The sequence below is a fragment of the Cervus elaphus genome, chromosome 23 (assembly GCF_910594005.1).
Source record: "Cervus elaphus chromosome 23, mCerEla1.1, whole genome shotgun sequence".
NCBI classification, from domain to species: Eukaryota; Metazoa; Chordata; class Mammalia; order Artiodactyla; family Cervidae; genus Cervus; species Cervus elaphus.
The window spans coordinates 11,112,038-11,132,261 of NC_057837.1; the positions used below are offsets into that span (position 1 = coordinate 11,112,038).

At 47.6% G+C, this 20,224-nt stretch overlaps 3 protein-coding genes across 8 annotated transcripts in view; 2 read left to right on the forward strand and 1 right to left on the reverse strand.

The window, feature by feature from the left end:
* Positions 1 to 6,110, forward strand: part of LOC122682180 (ninein-like protein) — a 333,523-nt gene extending 327,413 nt beyond the window's left edge. Inside the window, exons 3-4 of one of the 2 annotated variants that reach the window (XM_043885029.1) lie at positions 1,190 to 1,342; positions 5,927 to 6,110. In XM_043885029.1, coding sequence (XP_043740964.1) covers positions 1,190 to 1,342; positions 5,927 to 5,937 — 164 coding nt within the window. In that variant the 3' untranslated portion in view covers positions 5,938 to 6,110. Of the gene's footprint in view, positions 1 to 1,189; positions 1,523 to 5,926 lie in introns of those variants that run through there. The other variant, XM_043885028.1, reaches the window with a different exon arrangement.
* LOC122682163 (putative ankyrin repeat domain-containing protein 19) overlaps positions 1 to 11,484 on the reverse strand; it is a 31,072-nt gene extending 19,588 nt beyond the window's left edge. The window contains exons 1-3 of one of the 2 annotated variants that reach the window (XM_043884980.1): positions 11,259 to 11,484; positions 4,934 to 5,030; positions 3,715 to 3,780 (exon numbers count right to left, since the gene is read on the reverse strand). In XM_043884980.1, the coding sequence (XP_043740915.1) occupies positions 3,715 to 3,780; positions 4,934 to 4,960 (93 nt within the window). In that variant the 5' untranslated portion in view covers positions 4,961 to 5,030; positions 11,259 to 11,484. The remainder of the gene's footprint in view (positions 1 to 3,714; positions 3,781 to 4,933; positions 5,031 to 11,258) is intronic. The other variant, XM_043884981.1, reaches the window with a different exon arrangement.
* The window catches only part of LOC122682172 (ninein-like protein), a 336,725-nt gene that overhangs the window by 35,918 nt on the left and 280,583 nt on the right, over positions 1 to 20,224 (forward strand). The gene's annotated exons all lie outside the window — the stretch shown is intronic.

Sequence of the window (20,224 nt, forward strand, 5' to 3'; positions counted from 1 at the left end):
CCTGACCTGCATATAGGTTTCTCACGAGGCAGGGCAGATGGTCTGCTATTCCCGTCTCTTTCAGAATTTCCACAGTTGATTGTGATCCACACAGTCAAAGGCTTTGGCATAGTCAATAAAGCAGAAATAGATGTTTTTCTGGAACTCTTGCTTTTTCTATGAGCCAGCAGATGTTCGCAACTTGATCTTTGGTTCCTCTGCCTTTTCCAAAACTAGTTTGAACATCTGGAAGTTCACAGTTCACGTATTGCTGAAGCCCGGCTTTGAGAATTTTGAGCGTTACTTTACTAGTGTGTGAGATGAGTGCAATTGTGTAGTAGTTTGAACATTCTCTGGCATTGCCTTGCTTGGGGACCTTTTCCAGTCCTGTGGCCACTGCTGAGTCTTCCAAATTTGCGCGCATATTGGGTGCAGCACTTTCACAGCACCATCTTTCAGGATTTGAAATAGCTCAACTGGAATTCCATCACCTCCACTAGCTTTGTTCATAGTGATGCTTTCTAAGGCCCACCTGACTTCACACTCCAGGATGTCTGGCTCTAGGTGAGAGATCACACCATCGTGATTATCTGGGTCGTGAAGATCTTTTTTGTACAGTCCTTCTGTGTATTCTTGCCACCTCTTCTTAATATCTTCTGCTTCTGTTCGGACCATACCATTTATCGAATCCATCTTTGCATGAAATGTTCCCTTGGTATCTCTAATTTTCTTGAAGAGATCTCAAGTCTTTTCCATTCTGTTGTTTTCCTCTATTTCTTTGCATTGATAGCTGAGGAAAGCTTTCTTATCTCTCCTTGCTATTCTTTAGAACTCCGCATTCAAATGCGAATATCTTTCCTTTTCTCCTTTGCTTTTCACTTCTCTTCTTTTCACAGCTATTTGTAAGGCCTCCTCAGACAGCCATTTTGCTTTTTTGCATTTCTTTCCTATGGGGATGGTCTTGATCCCTGTCTCCTGTACAATGTCATGAACCTCCATCCATAGTTCATCAGGCACTCTGTCTATCAGACCAAGTCCCTTAAATCTATTTCTCACTTCCACTGTATAATCCTAAGAAATATGATTTAGGTCATACCTGAATGGTCTAGTGCTTTTCCCAACTTTCTTCAATTTAAGTCTGAATTTGGCAATAAGGAGTTCATGATCTGACCCACAGTCAGCTCCCGGTCTTGTGTTTGCTGACTAACAGGAGCTACCTCAAGTCCGAGGTCAGGGAAGGCGACTGAGAGGAGAAACCCCACGTCCAAGGAGCGGCAGCTGCGTCGGCACAGAAGGGCCGAGACGAGCTACTCCACGTTCAAGGTCAGGAGGGGCAGCCATGAGGAGATACTCCTCGTCCAAGGTAAGGAGCAGCGGCTGCACTTTGTTGGAGCAGCCATGAAGAGATACCGCACGTCCAAGGTACAAAACACCCAAGTAAGACAGTAGGTATTGTGAGAGGGCATCAGAGGGCCAACACACTGAAACCATAATCACAGAAAACTAGCCAATTTGATCACATGGACCACAGCCTTGTCTAACTCAATAAAACTAAGCCATGCCACATGGGGCCTCCCAAGACAGACGGGTCATGGTGGAGAGGTCTGACAGAATGTGGTCTACTGGAGAAGGGAATGGCAAACCACTTCAGTATTCTTGCCTTGAGAACCCCATGAACAGTATGAAAAGGCAAAATGATAGGATACTGAAAGACGAACTCCCCAGGTCAGTAGGTGCCCAATATGCTACTGGAGATCAATGGAGAAATAACTCCAGAAAGAATGAAGGGATGGAGCCAAAGCAAAAACAATACCCAGGTGAGGATGTGACCGAATAGAAGCAAGGTCCGATGCTGCAAAGAGCAATATTGCATAGGATAATTCATTAGGTCCATGAATCAAGGCAAATTGGAAGTGGTCAAATAGGAGATGGTAAGAGTGAATGTTGACATTCTAGGAATCAGCAAACCAAAATGGACAGGAATGGGTGAATTTAACTCAGATGACCATTATATCTACTACTGTGGGCAGGAATCCCTTACAAGAAATGGAGTAGACATCATGGTCAACAAAAGAGTCCCAAATGCAGTACTTGGATGCAGTCTCAAAAATGACAGAGCCTTGTGTCTCCTGTGTGTGCATATTTATTCATTGGACCAGAATGCTCTCAGCATGCTGAGAGGCATGGCCAAAAGATTAAACAAGCAAAAAACAAAAAAACTTTTTTGGTTACGTGTTCTGTGATGGCCTTCACTGAAGGAGCAGAACGACTGAGAAGCAGAATGTTCTTCAAAACCCCAGCCATTTGGCCCCAGGGTGCCACGCACATTCCTGGAGCATCAAAGCACATGTTTCCAATCGTGGCATGAGTCGCTGGGAAGGACCAGCAGGCAGATTAGAAAGTCGGAGAGAGGGATGCTGTGGATTGGCCGGGGAGGCAGGGATGAAGCCCATGGGGGAGACCGCGAGGGTGGCCCGCATGGGAAGCACACAGCCCCGGAGGGCAGGGGCAGGGCTCACTGGGCTCTCACAACAGGGGCCGCCCCTGTGCACCAGCCCTGGCCGAGCCACCTCAGGCAGGCCTATGACTGACCCACCCACTGACTGGGTAATTGAGGAAAGCTCTGAAAATTGAAAGAGAAAAACAACACAAAACAAAACGGGGGTTGGCAGAGAAAAGCACCAGTCACGAAGAGGACACAAGTTGAGGACTCACAGGAGTTCCAGCACAGAAAAGGGAGCGATGACATGGGCGTGGCCTTTCTCAGGCACCTTCACGCCCAGGGTCACACGATCACACCCCAAGTCGGGAAAGGCAAGTGGCCTTCTTCCCACCTCAGGGAAGAGAAACCTGAGACAAAGCAACCAATGACCGGACCCTTCAGGTCCCAGGGCGGCCGCTGACAAGCTGGCTCCTACCCCTGGTCAGACTACTCCCCAAGTCAGACTCCCTCTGCACACCCCCGACCCCGTCACGCCCAACCCCTTATCAGACAGCTCCCCCGTCAGGCTCCTCCCCCTGGTCAGACTCCACCACTGTATCAGGCTCCTCCCCGGTCAGGCTCCTCTACCCTGTCAGACTCCTCCCCCGGGCAGACTCCGCCCCCTTATCAGACTCCACCCCCCGTTCTGACTCCACCCCCGTTCTGACTCCGCCCCCTTATCAGACTCCTGCCCCATCAGCCTCCTCTCCCGCAGGTCAGAGCTCCTACGTGGCTCCAGCAGCAGGCTGTGGGACACCAACCGATTTCAGCCCCAGGGGAGGCCACAAGTGCTTCCCCAAGGGCCTAGCTCCAGACTAGAAAACCTCACCTGAGTAATGGGAACGATCAGCCACAGAATTTCAGGGGTGGGGGGCGCTGGGGGGGCTCACTGGAATCTACATGAAAGGTACAAAGCCCCAAACCCCCCAATGGCACCCGCTGCCCCAGTCATGCACCTGCTCCTGACCAAGGCCCCTGACCAAGGGGAGGAACGGACCGTGAGGGAGGAACGGACCCGCTGGCCACTGCACTCTCCCTCCCAGCACTCCTCACATGCAGCCTCGACGGGTCATCCGGCCAGAGCACGGCAGGCGCTGCCAGCCAAGGAGTTGGCCCATCTTCTAAGGAGCACGTCCGCCATCACCTTCCCACTGGACCCACAGGCCACAACTCCAGGCGGGCCTCTCTCCAGAATTCTACCTCCACCTCCTGACAAGTATCCAAGCCCCTCTTCACTTGTTTTGAAATATTACCTTTGTTTTACGGGTCCTACCGGAAACCAGGGTCTGAGAAGTTGGAGGAGCACAGAGCACTATTGTCTGAGATAGAAGACAGGCGGAGGGCTGCCTCAGCTGCTGGCATCCTGCTTGCTCCACCAGCCTCCCAGCCTGGCCAGCACCTTACACCTGCACTGCGCTTTGGATGATCAAATTCTTCCACCTGTCCACACCCACTTTATCTTGTCTACACCCTACACTGTAAGGACCGCACTACATATTACTTGACATTCCTGAGATTGTGACTTCGAATAAACATGAATTTGGTCTTCCTCCCATTCCTTGCACAGCTTCTAAAACCCTCCAATTTCCTAAGTGATAACAGCAACCACACCCAAGTTTATGCTGATCAGGTGACTTTGAGAACTACACCTTGACAAGGGCTGGTTACCAGGGAAACCAAGGATGTGATTAGAGATTGGAACTTTCAGCCCTACCCCTGACATCTAGAGAGCTCAGAGGCTGGATGTTGAATTCAATCACTGATGCCCCATCACTGGATCAGTCATGACTCTGTAACGAAACCTCCATAAACCCCAAAAGGACAGCATTCAGAGACCTTCTGGGTTGCTGAACATGGGGAGACCAGAGAAGACTGAGGCCCAGAGAGGGTATGAGGGCTCTGAGCCTCTTCCCACAGCCCATGCACCTCTCACCCTGAGTTACATCCTTTGCAATAAACTGCTGATCCATTAATGGGTTTCCTTGAGCTGCTCTAGCAAATTAATTGAACCTGAGGAGGCCGTGGGCGCCTCTGATCTTTAGCAGTGGGTCAGAAGCAAAGGAGACAAGCTGGACTTGAGATCGTTGTCTGAAGGCATTGCTGTCTTAGCCTGTGGGGTCTGAAGCTGTGTCCAGGGGGATGGTGTCAGAATGGAGTTGAACTGTAGGACACCCAGCTGGTGTTGCAAAATGGCCTGGTGCGGGGGAAACCACACAGATCTGGTGACCAGAAGTGCCAGGGTATTCAGAGGATTTTGTGCAGTGCAGACGAAAATACAAGAGTTTTCCCCTTGCAGAACCATTTCACAAATAAGGAAGCCAAAGAAGAAAAAAACCCAAGTGCTGCAGTCCATGGTCCCAGTCCATGCGGCTGGGGATCATAGACCTGCTGCATTGTTCAGGTACAACATCACATTCCAGAAGTCACAGAATCACGGAAAGAGATGTAAAAAAGACCAGAAGGGCCTCTTACCTGACTCCAAAGGCCCACTGTCTTCATCTGAGGAGGCAAGACCAGCCTGTGATGACAACACAGCCATGAAACCGTCCTTAAATTCCTCGAAGTTAACCTGTGATTTTGAGAAAAGCGGTCAACACTGCTTTCAACAGGCCATATACATAGTACACTGGCCTTTGGGGTTTTCTCAGATGGAAGATCTTATGTTGCCTTCAGCACTGAGGACATTTGTTTTTTCAAATATTTACTTGAGGTTTTAAAAACCTTTTAACCAATTAAGAGTGAATCATAAGCCGTTCACCAAAAAAACACTATCAACAACGCCATAAAAGGGAATTAGATAAGATAGTTAGAAAACAGTGCAGAAAAGAGGCGTCTGATGACCACAAACATTAGCACATAAATATCCATGCCTTCACTACCCACTAAGAAAGAGAACATGCCAGCACCTAGGCTAGTCCTCCACCAAGGTTCCTTTCCTGATTAAATCCCCCGCCCCTACACTGGGGGGAAAAAAAAGCTCTGAACACTCACACATATGTCCTAAGAGTTTCTCTGGCGTATACGCACCTAAGAATGGGATTGCTGGGTCACAGAATATACATTTATATCCTCTTGGCAAATGGAATCTTTTGTCACTATACAACGCTGACCCACTTCAGTTCACTAATGCTTTTTACCCTAGAGACTCGCTTTCTTATGGAGCTTAAAAGTTTTACCCTCTTCAGGGACTACACAAAGCACGTCTGATAATTTGTGTCTGTGTTATCATTTATATTAACTCTGTACAAGATATTTTTGTTTTATATAGCCAATGTTCATTTAGAATTATTCAAATATTTGCCACTTTGTTTTTCGTTTCTTCCTTCATTTCCGACCTTCTGCCTGGGATAGTTTTCCATCTATCTGAAATAGATCTTTGAGACTTACGTTTTGCTTAAGTATGCTGGTGCTAACCTCTTTCAGTGTGATTGTCTGAAATGTTTCCATTTCACTTTCTTTTTTCAGCAAAAACATAATTTATTAAAAGAATATTGGAAATGATCCAGAAGTACTTAAAGAAAATGGGTAAATAAACTGTAATCCAGTCAGACAATGAAAGACGACAACAGGGGAAACAAAAAACACTGACAGACACAATAAATGGACACTGACCTGCACTCTCTGAATACAGACTGCAGACATGATACCGAGTAAAAGAACCAGAGCATGCACTGAGCATGCGCTGTATATATATCCACCTGTATGAAGTTCAGAAACAGGCAAACAAATCTCTGCTGTTCTCATCAAGATAGTGGCAACTGTCGGAGCCAGAGGGACCCCAGGGGCACTTGAGGAGGGATGCTGGGGGCCCAGGGCTGCTTTCAATGGATGTTCAGTGAGCTGCACACTTCCCAACTCTTTTCTCTGCCTGTGCTTCACCTGACGTCACACAGAAAGAAATCAACGCAGGAGATACTTGTAGGTCAAAATGTCACCGGTATGTGCTAGAGAAGCAGGCCTGGGGCTCTAGTTCCAAGCATGCTTCCCACACCTGGCACAGAACTTGAATGAGTACATTTCTACTGCGGCCTCTGAGCACTAAATGCAGCTGTTGGCTGTGGAACGTCTCTGCCTGGGTTATACACTATCAGACCTGAAGGTGGACTACTTATATGTGTGTTTATCTTCTGGCTCCCCAACTAGCATGTGGTCTTATGGCTGACACATTGTAAATACTCAACAAAGGTCTACTGGATGTGTTGGTCTCTATATCCTTCAAAACTCAGCAGAATTCACCTTCTCAAGGAGACATTCTTTCACCTTTTTTCTTCAAAAAAAAAAAAAAATCTATTTATTTTTGGCTGTGTTGGGTCTTCGTTGCTGCAGGCTTTGTCTATTTGTGGCGAGTGGGGACTACTCTTCCTTGTGCTGTATGGACTGACCATTCTAGTAGCTCTCACTGGAAGGTGGGTTTGAATTTGCTAAACTGCTAGTATAACAATGTCTCAAACTTCTTTTTTACGATGATGCATCAATTTCATCAGGTGGATCTATTAATTTATTGTTGTTCAGTCACAAGTCATGCCCAACTTTTTGCGACCCCATGGACTGCAACACACCAGGCCTCCCCTGTCCCTCACCATCTCCCAGAGTTTTCCAAAGTTCATGTCATATCGCTGATGCCATCCAACCATTTCATTCTCTGTTGTCCCCTTCTCCTCCCTACCCTGAATCATTCCTAGCATCAGAGTCTTTTCCAATGAGTTGGCTCTTCCCATCAGTGGCCAGAGTATTGGAGCTTCAGCTTCAGCATCAGTCCTTCCAATGACTATTCAAGGTTGATTTCCTTTAGGGTTGACTGGTTCGATCTCCTTTTGCCTCAAAAATCTTCAGCACCACAATTCAAAACCATCAATTCTTTGCCACTTAGCCTTCTTTATGATCCAACTCTCACATCCTTACATGACTGCTGGAAAAACCACTGCTTTGACTATCTGGACCTTAACTAATCTTAAATTGAAAAGGCTGTGTCCAGACTTTTGCCATGTGGATCAATACTAGAAAGAATATTCTTGCATAGCTTTCATTTCACAGAGATATTGTATTGCTTTCATTTTACCTTCTGAGCTTCTACATATTGTCTAGCACATAATAAGTGCTCAAAAACACTTGTTGAGGGACTTCCCTGGTAGTCCAGTGGCTAAGACTCCAAGTTCCCAATGCAGGGGACCCAGCTCCACTGCTGGTCACGGAACGAGATCTCACATGCCGCAGCTAAGAGATCGAATGCCCCAACTAAAGATCCCGCATGTTGCAGGGAAGGCTGCTGAAGCTAAATAAGTACATATTAGAAAACAACAACAAAAACCTTGACTACCTGGGAGCAGAATGAAATGGCCATTTTGTTTGATCCAGTCTCAGATTTCCTTTGCGTCTCTGATAATACTTATCAGCTTCCCTCTGACCCATCAAACACGTGGGGATTTGGGGATTCTCTGGTGGCTCAGTGGCTAGGCCTCTGCACTCTCACAGCCAAGAGCCCAGCTTCAATCCCTGGTTGGGAACTAAGATCCCACAGGCTGTGTAGAGTTACCGACAACAAAACAAAACAAAACAAAACAGGAGGGAATCTGATGGCTGAGTGTGCTGCTGTTTTATCTGATACCATTTGACTGTGTTTGTGTCCTCTCCCATCACAGCTCACAAAAGGACAGAGGGCCGGGATAAAACACATCAAGGAAAGCAGATAACCTGTTTATGCTGTTTTAACCAGTGTTAATTTTCACAAATGTGCCTTTTACTTACCTAGCCCTCGAATACAATTCTAGGTGATATCAAGAGGGGCTATGACATGAGCGATCAAAATCACACCCGATTTTTTTTTTTTTTTTCTGGCCGACCACGCATGGCTTTGGCATCTTAGTTCACCAGCCAGGGATGGAACAAGTTCCCCCTGCAGTGGAAGCATGGTGTCTTAACCACTGGACCACCAGGACAGTTGCCACACCCGAGTCTGAAGTCCATAAAGAAAAAGCAGTAGAGGGAAAGTGACCAAGCCCGGTGGGGTGGGTGTGTGAGGCAGAGCCCTCCTCGCCCCAGGAGCAGCTCTGCTGGCAGCACCGGCCACACAGGCTCTGGGGGAACTAACAGGAGTCAGACGCACCTAGAAGCTCCCCCAGGGCCACCAGGGAGGGGTTTCAGATTGTTCTTCATTTGTTTCTGCCCAAGAACCAACTCAGGAATCTTTCTAGGCTAGATTTTTTTTCTCATTCAAAATGAGACCACTTTTATTGAATTCTGTGGGGGCGAAATACTCTTCCTTCTAAGGTAAGATGACCAACACAACTGTAGGCACTGCTTTTTTGTTTCCGGTTTGTTTTTTTGTTTCTTTTTTCCCAGACTGTGGGATCTTAATTTCCAAACCAGGGACTGAACAGGGCCCCTGGCAGTGAAAGCCCAGATCCCTAATGACTGGCCCACCAGGGAATTCCCAGGCACTGTTTTAAATGAACATGTCTACCTCCCTGGTGGTCCAGTGGTTAAGAATCCGCTGCAACGTTCAAATCATGTTCAAATGGAGGAAGAAGTCTGAAGTCGAATGTTAACAAGGAGAACAACAAACACATCTCTGATTTTCTTCAAACTTTTCCATTTAAGGAAAAGACAGAAAGGTGAGAAAATTGACACACAAGAAACAGTGTACCAGCAAGTTTCGATTCTGAAGATGCTTAGCCAGAGGGATTCTCTCCTAAGTGTGTTTCTGAACTGTGTCCCATAGACGGGGAAGGTCCCACAGGGGTCACTGCAGGGTTGAGGAACAGAGAAGTCACAGCTGCGGGGCCTCTGGCCGCTCTTCAGCTACAAGGCTCTATGCTTGTCTCCATTTTATGTAACACGGTTCCGGCAGGAGTTGTCTTTTTTAAAAGAAAGGTTCCGTTCTTTGGGAAAAAAAGAAACTTTTTATAGGGTATGAGAGTCATTGATTTAGTCAAAGTTCCTAATTCTACAAAAGAAGTAACAAAGGCCATGTCCTTCTGACTGAGTCCAGAGTCCTAGGAATGTACTTTCTCAGATTAAGGAAAAAACACATAGATTTTTAACTATAATTTAGACAAAATGAACATGTAAAACCTTGTTATACAGTTCAACAATGCTTGTGGTGAGACATGACTTTTGAAGTAAATAATGTGTTTTAAATGCATCAATAAAAATAAATCAATATCAAATTCCTATTTGTCGCAGTCGATACAGTTAATTTAGAAAACATACATATTTTTTAAAGAGAGGACAGGGAACTTGAAGGAGAGAATCTTAAGTTGAATCAAGCAGGACAAAAGTGAAGAGATTCAACCTTAAAAGGATGTTCATTTCCTCTAGATAGAACCTGGCTTGCTAAAATGACTCAACAGTGAATTATCCACATTTTGGGTTATTAAGGACAAAATTTAAAACACACAACAGATCTCTCTTTACTGTTTAGCATACTTCTATCCAGGCTCTCATCATTAGTTGGTATACACAAAAAGCATGAGTGTAATCTCAACTATCATCTCAATCCGGTCAGAAGTTGCAGTTGAACTTCATTTCCTCAGCCTGAAGTTTCAAGGGGAGCACTTATACACCTACCCTCCTCATAAGAAGCGAGATTTACCCAACGGGTGAGTTTGGGAGAAGGAACTAAGAAGTGCTTGCTTGGTTCCCAATCTCTTCTTTGAAAAGATGCATGTGCGCAAAGCACCGTGACCTTGGGTCTGTGGTAGGCAGCCCGCCCCTGGGACAGGGGTCAAGCCTTTCCTTCCTCCTCTTAGGCCTGTGTCTGCGTGGGCAGGTCTCTGACTTGGGATGAAGTGCTTGGAGGCCCGCTGTGACTGCGCAGCTAGAGCACGTCCTCCAGGTTCATAGCTCTCAAGGACGCAACGTAGCTCCAGTGCTGTTGAAGAAACCTTAGATTGCTCTTCTGTGATGGCAAGAAGCCAAATGGGAAAACAGGTTGAGACTGCCTTTAACAAGGGCTGCTTTTCTCTGCATCACCATCATGGAAACACCATCAAAAACCATAAACCCGGGTGCACTGACTGAAATGGACATTTTAATCACAATGATTTCATAATGAAAACTAGTTGCAATTTAAAGACTCCCCTTCATTGCTATCTCAGTCATCATTCATCCAGGTGATGTCAAGACAGAGACAAAACTGAGCTTCATTCACAAGTTTTAAATATTTAACTACAAACTTAGAAACATTCTACAACTGCTCAGCAAGATATGTTTTAGAAATTGAAACCAAAATTCTGTAAGTAAAATAGCAATTAAAGTTGTACGCTTGTACAAGAAAAAAACAAAAAATGTTAACCTAAAACCAGAAATTAATCTTTTGATTATGTATCACAAGTTTGTTTAATTCATAAAAACAATTTATCTAGGATTCCTTCCAATAAAAAACACCCATATGTGGTTAGTGTTTAGATGCCAGTCATTTCCACTTAGGGGTAGAAAAACTGTGGTGGGAGCAGCAGAGCCTGGAAATGATTGTGAACCACTGCCAAAGTGAAATCAATTAGAAAGTCAATCACACATCTGAAAGTACACTTTCGGTTACTAGACAATAAGATTTCATTTCTAAAGTAGAATTTCAATGCAGCATTTCAAGAAATTTAAGAATTTAAGAAGTATCTCTTAAAAACGAGAGATCTACCACAAAAAAATCATTAAATGTCTCCTTGATTATCACAGTTGATTATAGCTTTACTTAGAGTGCATAACTCAAAAAAACACCTCAGAAGTTCACCAAATTAAAAATCAGGATCATTTATATCAGAAATCTGAAACCCAGTGAAAAAAAAAGAAAAGAACTAACCTTGGTCAAGTAAGTCTCCACGCTGTCATTTGAACGGTGTGGAATTGAGGTAGAAAACCCTACAATTGCTCTTGAAAGAAGATTTGCATTGAACCCTGAAGTAGGATTGAAATTTCCAACAGAAGAGGGCTCCAGGACTAGCGTGCTGCTAGGAGTGCTGAGTAAAGATCTCTTCTGCTGTTTCTCCACCTCAAGTTTGGTGCTGATCTCTGCCAGGCGCTCATTAGTCCTGGGGAAGATGGAAAGCACAGATTTCATTCATGTTTCCCTCTGTGACTTGCATTTTGTAAGTTGCCGCACATGAATGGAATTCCCATCACACTGTGTGAACACTGAAAGCAGAGAGCAGACCTGCTGGAAACAGTGACAGATGTGTCCTTGTTCTAAAGAAGCTCACGTGTGTCTGGGCTCCTCAGGTAACAAGTCACAGCTGGGAGAGGAGAGAAAGGGCATCAGAAAGGGAGGTGGGCTCACAGTGACACCTGCTGCCTCTGGAACACGCCCGCCCCCAGGAAACAGTTCAGGGATGAAGAAACAGACCTCCCACAAAACCACGGTCAAGTGCTTCCTCTCACCACCCTTGTACATACGTGTCACTCATGACCTCGGAGAAATGAAGCATTTGGCTCTGAGGAATCACCTCAAGCCACAATCCCAAGGGGAGGATGAGAAAGTCAGTGGGTGAGACTGAAGAGAGCTAAAACAGCCCCAGGAACAATGACAAGTACCCCCTGCTTTTCCAAAGTTCACCTTACTTTACTGCACTTCTACGAAGGGCCTATGTCAGCACCTCTTTTTGATGGGTCAAAATAAATAAATAAATAAGTAAATAAATAAAGATCCAAAGACAAATTTTGGTCTCATTTAAAATGCCAAAACTCTAAACAGCGTTCAGTGTACGTTTTAGAGGGAGAGGCATGGCGCTCCCCATGCAGGGAGACTGGCCCCACTGAGCTCCTTCCCCGGAAGCCACACCCCACATCTCAGCATCAAGTCCCACAGCCCTGAACCCTCTCTGGGAGCACCTGGGCTTCCCTTGTGTATGCTTATTTTGGGCATCGACTAGCAGAACGTGTCCTCGGGTCCCTGCTCCTTTGCTGTATGCTCTCTGGGCTTATGAAAGGCGTCCTAGGAGTGCTCTGCTTTCAGAGGCGGGGAAGCCAGGACTCGGCACTGCAGGTGGGATCTGCCTTTCCAGCCTCCATGCACCCCCTCAGTCAGGTCACCATGCCAGCGTCAGCCACTCTGTGAATTACCCTGCCTTTCACCCCTGGGTGAATGTTCCCCGATTTCACAAGCAATTACCAGGATATCTTATTACTCATTTTTCTTAGGGTGCCCTCTAGCAGTGATTATCTAGTTAGCTTTCACTTCCTACTAACCTCAGGAACCTTGCTCTATAAAAATTAGGCTTCAGACACAAATTAATGGACTGATTAATTAATTAATTAATATTTTCTGTGATTCTGGGTTTTGACTTACTTGTCTAGTTTCTTTTCCAAGGACTTTCTTTTAGTTTCTCTAGGTAGCGTTGCTTATATTTTTCCAACTCTGCTTCATTAGAATCTTCAAAAGTTTTCCTCTTGGAGAGTTCAGATCCCAAGTCTTTAATTCTGAGTTCCATCTGACTTCTTATGGAAGCAATATGCTCCTCTTGGAACTGCTGTAAATTTTCTTCAGATGCTGCTTGTATCTAAGTCAAATTTAAAAAGATACTTTTGTTAATGATTATAACCTGAATATTTGTTCCATTCAGTTTTGAGTCAAGAATTCAGACGGCGATTTTAAATGCGAAAATAAGAAAATTGGAACTTGAAAATAATCATCGTCAAGGTGACATGAATTAAATCTGAATTATAAAATTAATGTGGACTCAATGTTATAGTGGTTATAGTAGTCTCCTGCATTGCAGGCGGATTCTTTACCAACTAGGCGATCAGGGAAGCCCATATTAAAACATTACTAAAGCAAACTGTTGTTGTCATAAGCCCATATATTTATCACTACCCCCACCCATGCTTTCCTGTCTCTTGAAATGTTCCCTGCAGATCAACTTGACAATTCAAACACAGAAATACTTTCAAGTTTCAAGAACTATCTTTTCAAGGCCCAAGGGGTAAGACACCACAATTCAGCCTGTTTCTCTCTGATCCTCTCTAGCACTTTTACACAGGCACAGGTACCAAAGAAACATAACACTTGTTGGGAGACTGGGACTCACACACGCCACACTACACACTATTGTTTCTAAAATAGATAACTAAGGAGGACCAACTCTGTAGCACAGGGAACTCAACACTCTGTAACAGCCCATATGGAAAAAGTGTTTTTATAAAGAGCGGATATACATATATACACATAAGTGATTCACTTTGCTGCACCCCTGACACTAACACAGTATTCTAAACCAACTCTACTCTCTAAACTTCTTCTCCCGAGAAGAACGGAAGGAAGAGACACAAACATTTGGCTATAGACTGACCTGGCATTATGCAGCAATTTTTAGATAAAACTCACCTCGGAACCCAAAGTGTAGGGTAGGAAAATCAGGATATTGTCACCGTCTTCAAATTAAAAACAATAAGCAGCCCGGTGGCGGCAGGACGCACGCACCGGCCAAGCCCACCGCTGGAGCCCCCGGGCATTCTCTGGGCGCCCCGCCGGACCCACGCGGAAGGGGCCCGGGATCGACCGCCAGCTGCGTGCCCCTCAGGCCAGATGGTGACCGCCTGCCCTCCCGCCTCCCAGGGCCCCATTTCCGGCTCACACGCCCTCCTTCGCTGCAGGCCTGGCTCACAACGCCCCGAGGCGCCGGCCCGCGTGTCCCACTGACAGAGCCCCTTATCCAGCTCACACGCCCCCCGCCCCCCTCCCCGGGCCTCCCGCCACGCGCCCGCCCGGTTCGCCGCTCACACGCTGCCGGCTCACGCTCCCCGCTCACACGCGCCCCTCTCCCCGCCCCGCGCCAGCCAAGTTCGCCGCTCACACACGCTGCAGGCTCACGCTCCCCGCTCACACGCACCCTTCTCCCCGCCCCCCGCCGGCCCGCCTCGCCGCTCACACGCTGCCGGCTCACGCTCCCAGCTCACACGCACCCCTCTCCCCGCCGACCCGGGTCCCGGTCTCACGCTGCCGGCTCACGCTCCCCGCTCACACGCGCCCCTGTCCCCGCTCCCCGCCGGCCCGGCTCGCCGCTCACACGCCGCCCTCGCCCCAGTGCGCCAGGCCGCGCTCCCCGCTCTCACGACCCCCCGACGCCGGCACGTGCTCCCCGGCCGCACGCCCCACGCGCAGGCGCACGTCAGGCTCGCCGCCCACACAACCCCCGCCCCCAGGCGCCGGCCGGTGCTCGCCGCTCACACGCAGCCGGCTCACGCTCCCTGCTCACACGCACCTCTCTTCCCGCTCCCCGCCGGCCCGGCTCCCGGTCACACGCACCCCTACGGCCGCTCCCCGCCGGCCCGGCTCCCGGTCACACGCACCCCTACGGCCGCTCCCCGCCGGCCCGGCTAGCCGCTCACACGCGCCCCTCCGGCCGCTCCCCGCCGGCCCGGCTCGCCGCTCACACGCCGCCCTCGCCCCAGTGGGCCGGGCAGCGCTCTCCGCTCTCACGACCCCCGACGCCGGCACGCGCTCCCCGGCCGCACGCCCCCCGCGCAGGCGCACTCCCGGCTTGCCGCTCACACAACCCCCGCCCCCAGGCTCGGCGAGCGTGCTCGCCGCTCACACGCCCCCCGCGCGCCGCCGACGCTCTCAGAGGCCCAGCCTAAGTTCCCCGCCTGGCGCCTGCGCCAGGGTCTGCGAGAAGGCCATGGAGCCGGCCATGGAGCCGGCCCTGGAGCCGCCCCGCGCGGCCGAGGGAACGCTGCCTGAGGCGGGGCGGCGTGAGGGCAGAGGCGAGCGGGCGCCTCCCGGGCCGCTGCTCTGGGGCTGCGCAGCCGCGAGCGGGATGGCGGGTGTGCCTGTGGCTCCACTCCGTGGCTGTGGGCAGGTCGGTTTCGGCAGCTTCCCGCGCGCGCGGGCGTCGCCGCCACTGCCTCTGCGCCCCCAGCTGCCCTCTGTCCTCGAAGCCTCTGTGCGCGCCGGCTCCGGTGGGCGTCTCGCCCCGGTGACGCGCGGAGAGACCAGGTGATGGGATGCTGGAGCTCAGGTGAGAGTTACACTGGGGAGGTGGGGACAGGGTAGCTCGGAGTTAGGGCCGCGCCCTGAGGGCTGCGGTGAGCGTAGCCCCACCGGGGAGCGGGCCATGCAAACACCCTCCCCTCCCCGCCTGGGAAGGGCGGGCAGCAAGGGGGCTCTGGAGCCTGAGGTTCGCTCTTACACAAGGCATTTCAGAGAAGCCATGGGATTACTCTGTGGCTAGATAGCTGTCGCAGCTCTTATGGCTCATCTGGTCAAGAATCTGCCTGCAATGTGGGAGACCTGGATTCAACCCCGGGGTTGGGAAGATCCCCTGGAGAAGGGAAAGGCTACTCACTCCACTATTCTGGCATGGACTGTCCCAAAGAGTCAGACTTTGCAAAGAGTCAGAGTGAGCGACTTTCACTTCACTAATTAAGGTGCTTCCCCACTGATGATGGGGCTTCCCTCATAGCTCAGTCGGTAAAGAATCTGCCTGCAGTGCAGGAGACCCGGGTTCGATTCTTTGGTTGGGACGCTCCTCTGGAAAAAGAAATGGCAACGCACTCCAGTATTCCTGCCTGGAGAATCCCATGGACAGAGGTGCCTGGCGCTCTACAGTCCATGGGCTTGCCAGAGTGGGACACGATTTAGGGACTAAACCACCACGTAGCACTTTGGGGAATGGATAGGATAGAAGAAAGGCTGGTTCTTGGTGGGTTAGAATAGACAGCAGGAGAGATGGATGTGGTCAGCAGCCCGGTCGGAGGTCGCTGAACACCGTGTCCTGAGACGACAGGTCTTGTAGGTGAAGGAGTCTTTTGGGCCTAGAAAAGAGAACAACAGTCTCAAGGGCCCCTTGCTGAATCATCTAACTTTGGAGAAAACAAAGCATAACTTTAGTTCCATCCGGATGCTCCAGGCCAGCTGCATCTATCTGGGACTTATCACCCCCTGTCCGGAAACCTACCACCCCCTACACCCGCCCAGAAGACTTATCACCCCCTGCCCAACTACAAGTGTCATCTCAACAAAAGAATACTCAAAATATCCCGCCTGATTGACGTTTCCCTTATCGCTTCCACAAACCTCCCTATAAGTATGAAGCCTCCTTGATTCCTTTCGGCGCTCAGCCTGGTCATTAGGCCGACTGTCGCCCCTCCTTGCCTGAATAAAGGTAACCTACTTCTGTTGAGGTCGTCTTTCCTTTTCTGCCTCGCCGGAACTGTACCTTACAGTAGGTACAAGGACAGGGGTGGAGGTGAGAGGAGTAGCAGGGGAGGGGAGGGACCGCGTCTCTGGAGGCTTTTCTCAGGTAGCAGAGGAAACATCTGGCAGTCAGCAGGAAGAGCCTTTGGGTAGGGTGAGTCTTGTTTTGAACATCCAAGAGCACTTAGTCTGACCCTTGGGCCATTTAACAGATGGGGAAGCTGAGCCACTGGAATTACGCATCAAGTTAAAGGGCGTGTCTGAACTTGCAGCTGTTGGAAGCAGAGCCCCAACTTGAACAGTTTTCTTCGGTTGCAGTCTGTTATTCTTGCAACTTCAGGCAGTTACCTTATCTAAAAAGTTAGGAGACCACAGTGGGAGGTTCCCTGGAGCCCTAGAACTCAGAGGGCTTATTGTTCAGTCCCTAAGTCATGCCCCAGTCTTTATGGCCGCATGTATTGAGGCACGACACCAGGCTTCCCTGTTCTTCCCTGTCCCTCTGAGTTTGCTCAAATTCATTTCCACTGGGTCAGTGATGTCATCCAACCATCTCACCCTCTGTAGCCCCCTTCTCCTTCGTCATATCCTGAATCTTTCCCAGCATCAGGGTCTTTTCCAATGAGTCAGGTCTTTACATCAGGTGGCCAAAGTATTGGAGCTTCAGCATCAGCATCGGTCCTTCCAAGGAATATTCAGGGTTGATTTCCTTTAGGATTGACTGGATTGATTTCCTTGCTGTCCAAGGGACTCTCGAGAGACTTCTCTAACTCTACAGTTCAAAAGCATCAATTCTTCGGTGCTCAGCCTTCTTTATGGTCCAACTCTCATATCCGTACATGACTCCTGGAGAAACCATAGCTTTGATTATAGGGACTTCTGTCTGCAAAGTGGTATCTCTGCTTTTTAAAGCCCTCTCTAGGCTTGTCATAGCTTTTCTTCCAAGGAGCCAGGGTCTTTAAATTTCATCGCTGCTGTCACCATCCGCAATGATTTAGGAGCCCAAGAAAATAAATTCTGCCACTGTTTTCATTTTTTCCCCATCTATTTGCTGTGAAGCGATGGGACCGGATACCATGATCTTAGTTTTTGAATGTGGAGTTCTAAGCCAGATGTTTGAGAGGGGTGGAGGCTTTCCAATAAGTCCCCACTAGGGTGGGAAGACTAGATCACACGGGGAGAAAGGAGCGCAAAGGCGCAGACACTGCCCACAGGTGCTGGCTTTTCAGCCTGTGAGTCCAACTGTCTGTTTGGCTCAGACTTGAAGTGTTGGTTTCCCACTTTGGGAAGTGGCAGGGTGGAGGGGGGGGAATCAGGGGTGAACTTACAAGTGTAAAATCACTGGCTTTTCTGGGTCTTAGAGGGCGTCGGTGCACCTTTTCCTGCAGTCCTGGCTGCCTTTGGGGGCTGGCCACTGGGACAGCTGAGCTGGGTTAGACTAAGAATTGGTCTTGATCTGATTGACCCCTCACACCCTGGACCCACACGTGCTTTCGAGAATCATTCCTCCGTGGCAGATGGTAGCTGGTTGAGAGCAGAGACTCTGCCTTTTTCATTCCGGAATCCCTCATGGTTAGGTGCTGTGTTTGGCAGATTGGAATGATGCCCTCTGTATCTGCAGAACTGATAACCAGTTGAGTCTTTAGGAAAACTATCTTGAGTTCCCAGGGGCTTACAGCTGGAGGTGGGAGCACAAAATGATGCAATTCCCAGTGTGAATTTTAACAGTTTAAGTCTTAAAAAAATAAAAATTTAAATCTGGAAACTCGGTTGTATCTTTGCAAGTTTATTTCATACTTGTCTTTTGTATACCTGCTGATCTAATCGTGCAAGAGTTTCAGCTGTCCCTTAAAATAATATTTGTGGGAAAAGGAATATTGAATTGAATTCTAGTAAAGCAGACTTTTCCATGATATCTTTCTAACCAGTTGATGACAGAGGAGGTAGAAGTCAAGCTTTCATTTTTCATTAGAAATCATTTCTTACATCCAAGCTGCATTAAATAGTGTAATTTTATAATTATACCCGTAGTGCTAAAGCACTTTTTTTTTTGCCAATGCATTTATTTTGGCTCTAACAGTAAATGGGTTGCTTATCGTTGTTTTGAGATTTTTTTTTTTTTTTTTTTTGGTTGTCATTGTTATAGCACTATTGGGTGTTCATTTTTTTTTTTTTCCATAAAATTTTTAATTGAAATATAGTTTATTTACAGTGTTTCAGGTGTAGGTGTTGCTTGTTCACAGACATTGTGTACCATTTATGAATTTTATAATTCTCATGTTTTTATCCTTCCAAGGAAAGTTGTTTTAGAAATTTGCCAAAGTAGATAGCAGAAAAACTCCTTTGACCTTTCTGTTTTCTATTCTAGCAATGTGTAAGTTTTTTTGGGGGGTGGGGGTGGGTAGTAACCTTTTAAGATCCTTTTCCAATAAATAAGTCTTTTACCTGCTTTTGTCATGTGTTATTACTTCTGTAGACTATTGGCTTTTTGTCATTAGTTTTATTGAGGTATGATTTATGTACAACACAGTACACATTTTACTAGAGTTTTGACAAATGTATACAATCCTTGTAACCAGCAACCCAACCAAGATGTCTGCCATCCCAAGGATTCCCTTTTCTCTTTGTGGCACTGGCTACCTCCCACCTGCAGCCTGAGGCAGCCAAGGATTTTCTTTCCCTTACAGATTATATTTGTCTTTTTTATTGTATTTCTGGAGTCAGCATGCCGGCAATTGCAAACTTTTCTGTGCAGGGCCAGTTAGAAGCATACAGTGTGTACTCCTTTCTGTCTGACTTCTCAGTACAGTGTCTTCAAGATTATCCTCAATGACCGTGTTGATTGTGTATTTTGTTAGTAAGTCATTCCTTTTTATTGGTTTTAATTGTGGTAAACGATGCAAAACTTAAATGTTGCCATCTCTAACCATTCTTCTGTGTCCACTTCAGTGGCATTAATTATATTCACATTGTTGTGCAACCATCACCTCTATTTCCAAAGCTTTTTCGTAACCCCAAATGAACTCTATAGCTTTTAAGCAGTAATTACCCACTCTTCTATGCCCTCAGCCTGGTAGCCTCCAATCTACTTTGTTTCTATGAGTTTGCCTATTCTAGACATTTCAGATAAGTTGCATCATACAATATTTGTCCTTTTGTGTCTGGCTTATTTCACTAAGCAGTGATTTCAAAGTTCATGTTGTTGTATGTATCAGCACTTTTTTTTTTTTTGGACTGAGCAATATTCCATTGAATAGACATACTTTGTATGAACATAGGTGTTCAGTTCTCTTGAGTGTATACCTAGAAGAGGAATTGCTGGATAATGTGGGAATTCGAAATTTGACTTTTTGTGGACCCACAAGACTGTTTTCTATAGGGCTGTACCATTTTACATTCCTACCTGCATTGGACAAGGGTTCCAGTTCCTCCCCATCCTCTGCAACACTTGTCATTATAGCCATGTTAGTAGGTGTGGAAGGACTGTTGGTTTTTCATAAGGTACATAAGCATAGAGTATTGCTACAAACTTGGTGGGGGAATTAGGGAGTGTAATTTTATATGTTCCAGGCGGATGGACTGAGGCAAGTTCTGGAGGAGATGAAAGTTTTATACGAGCAAAACCTACCTGATGTAAGTTG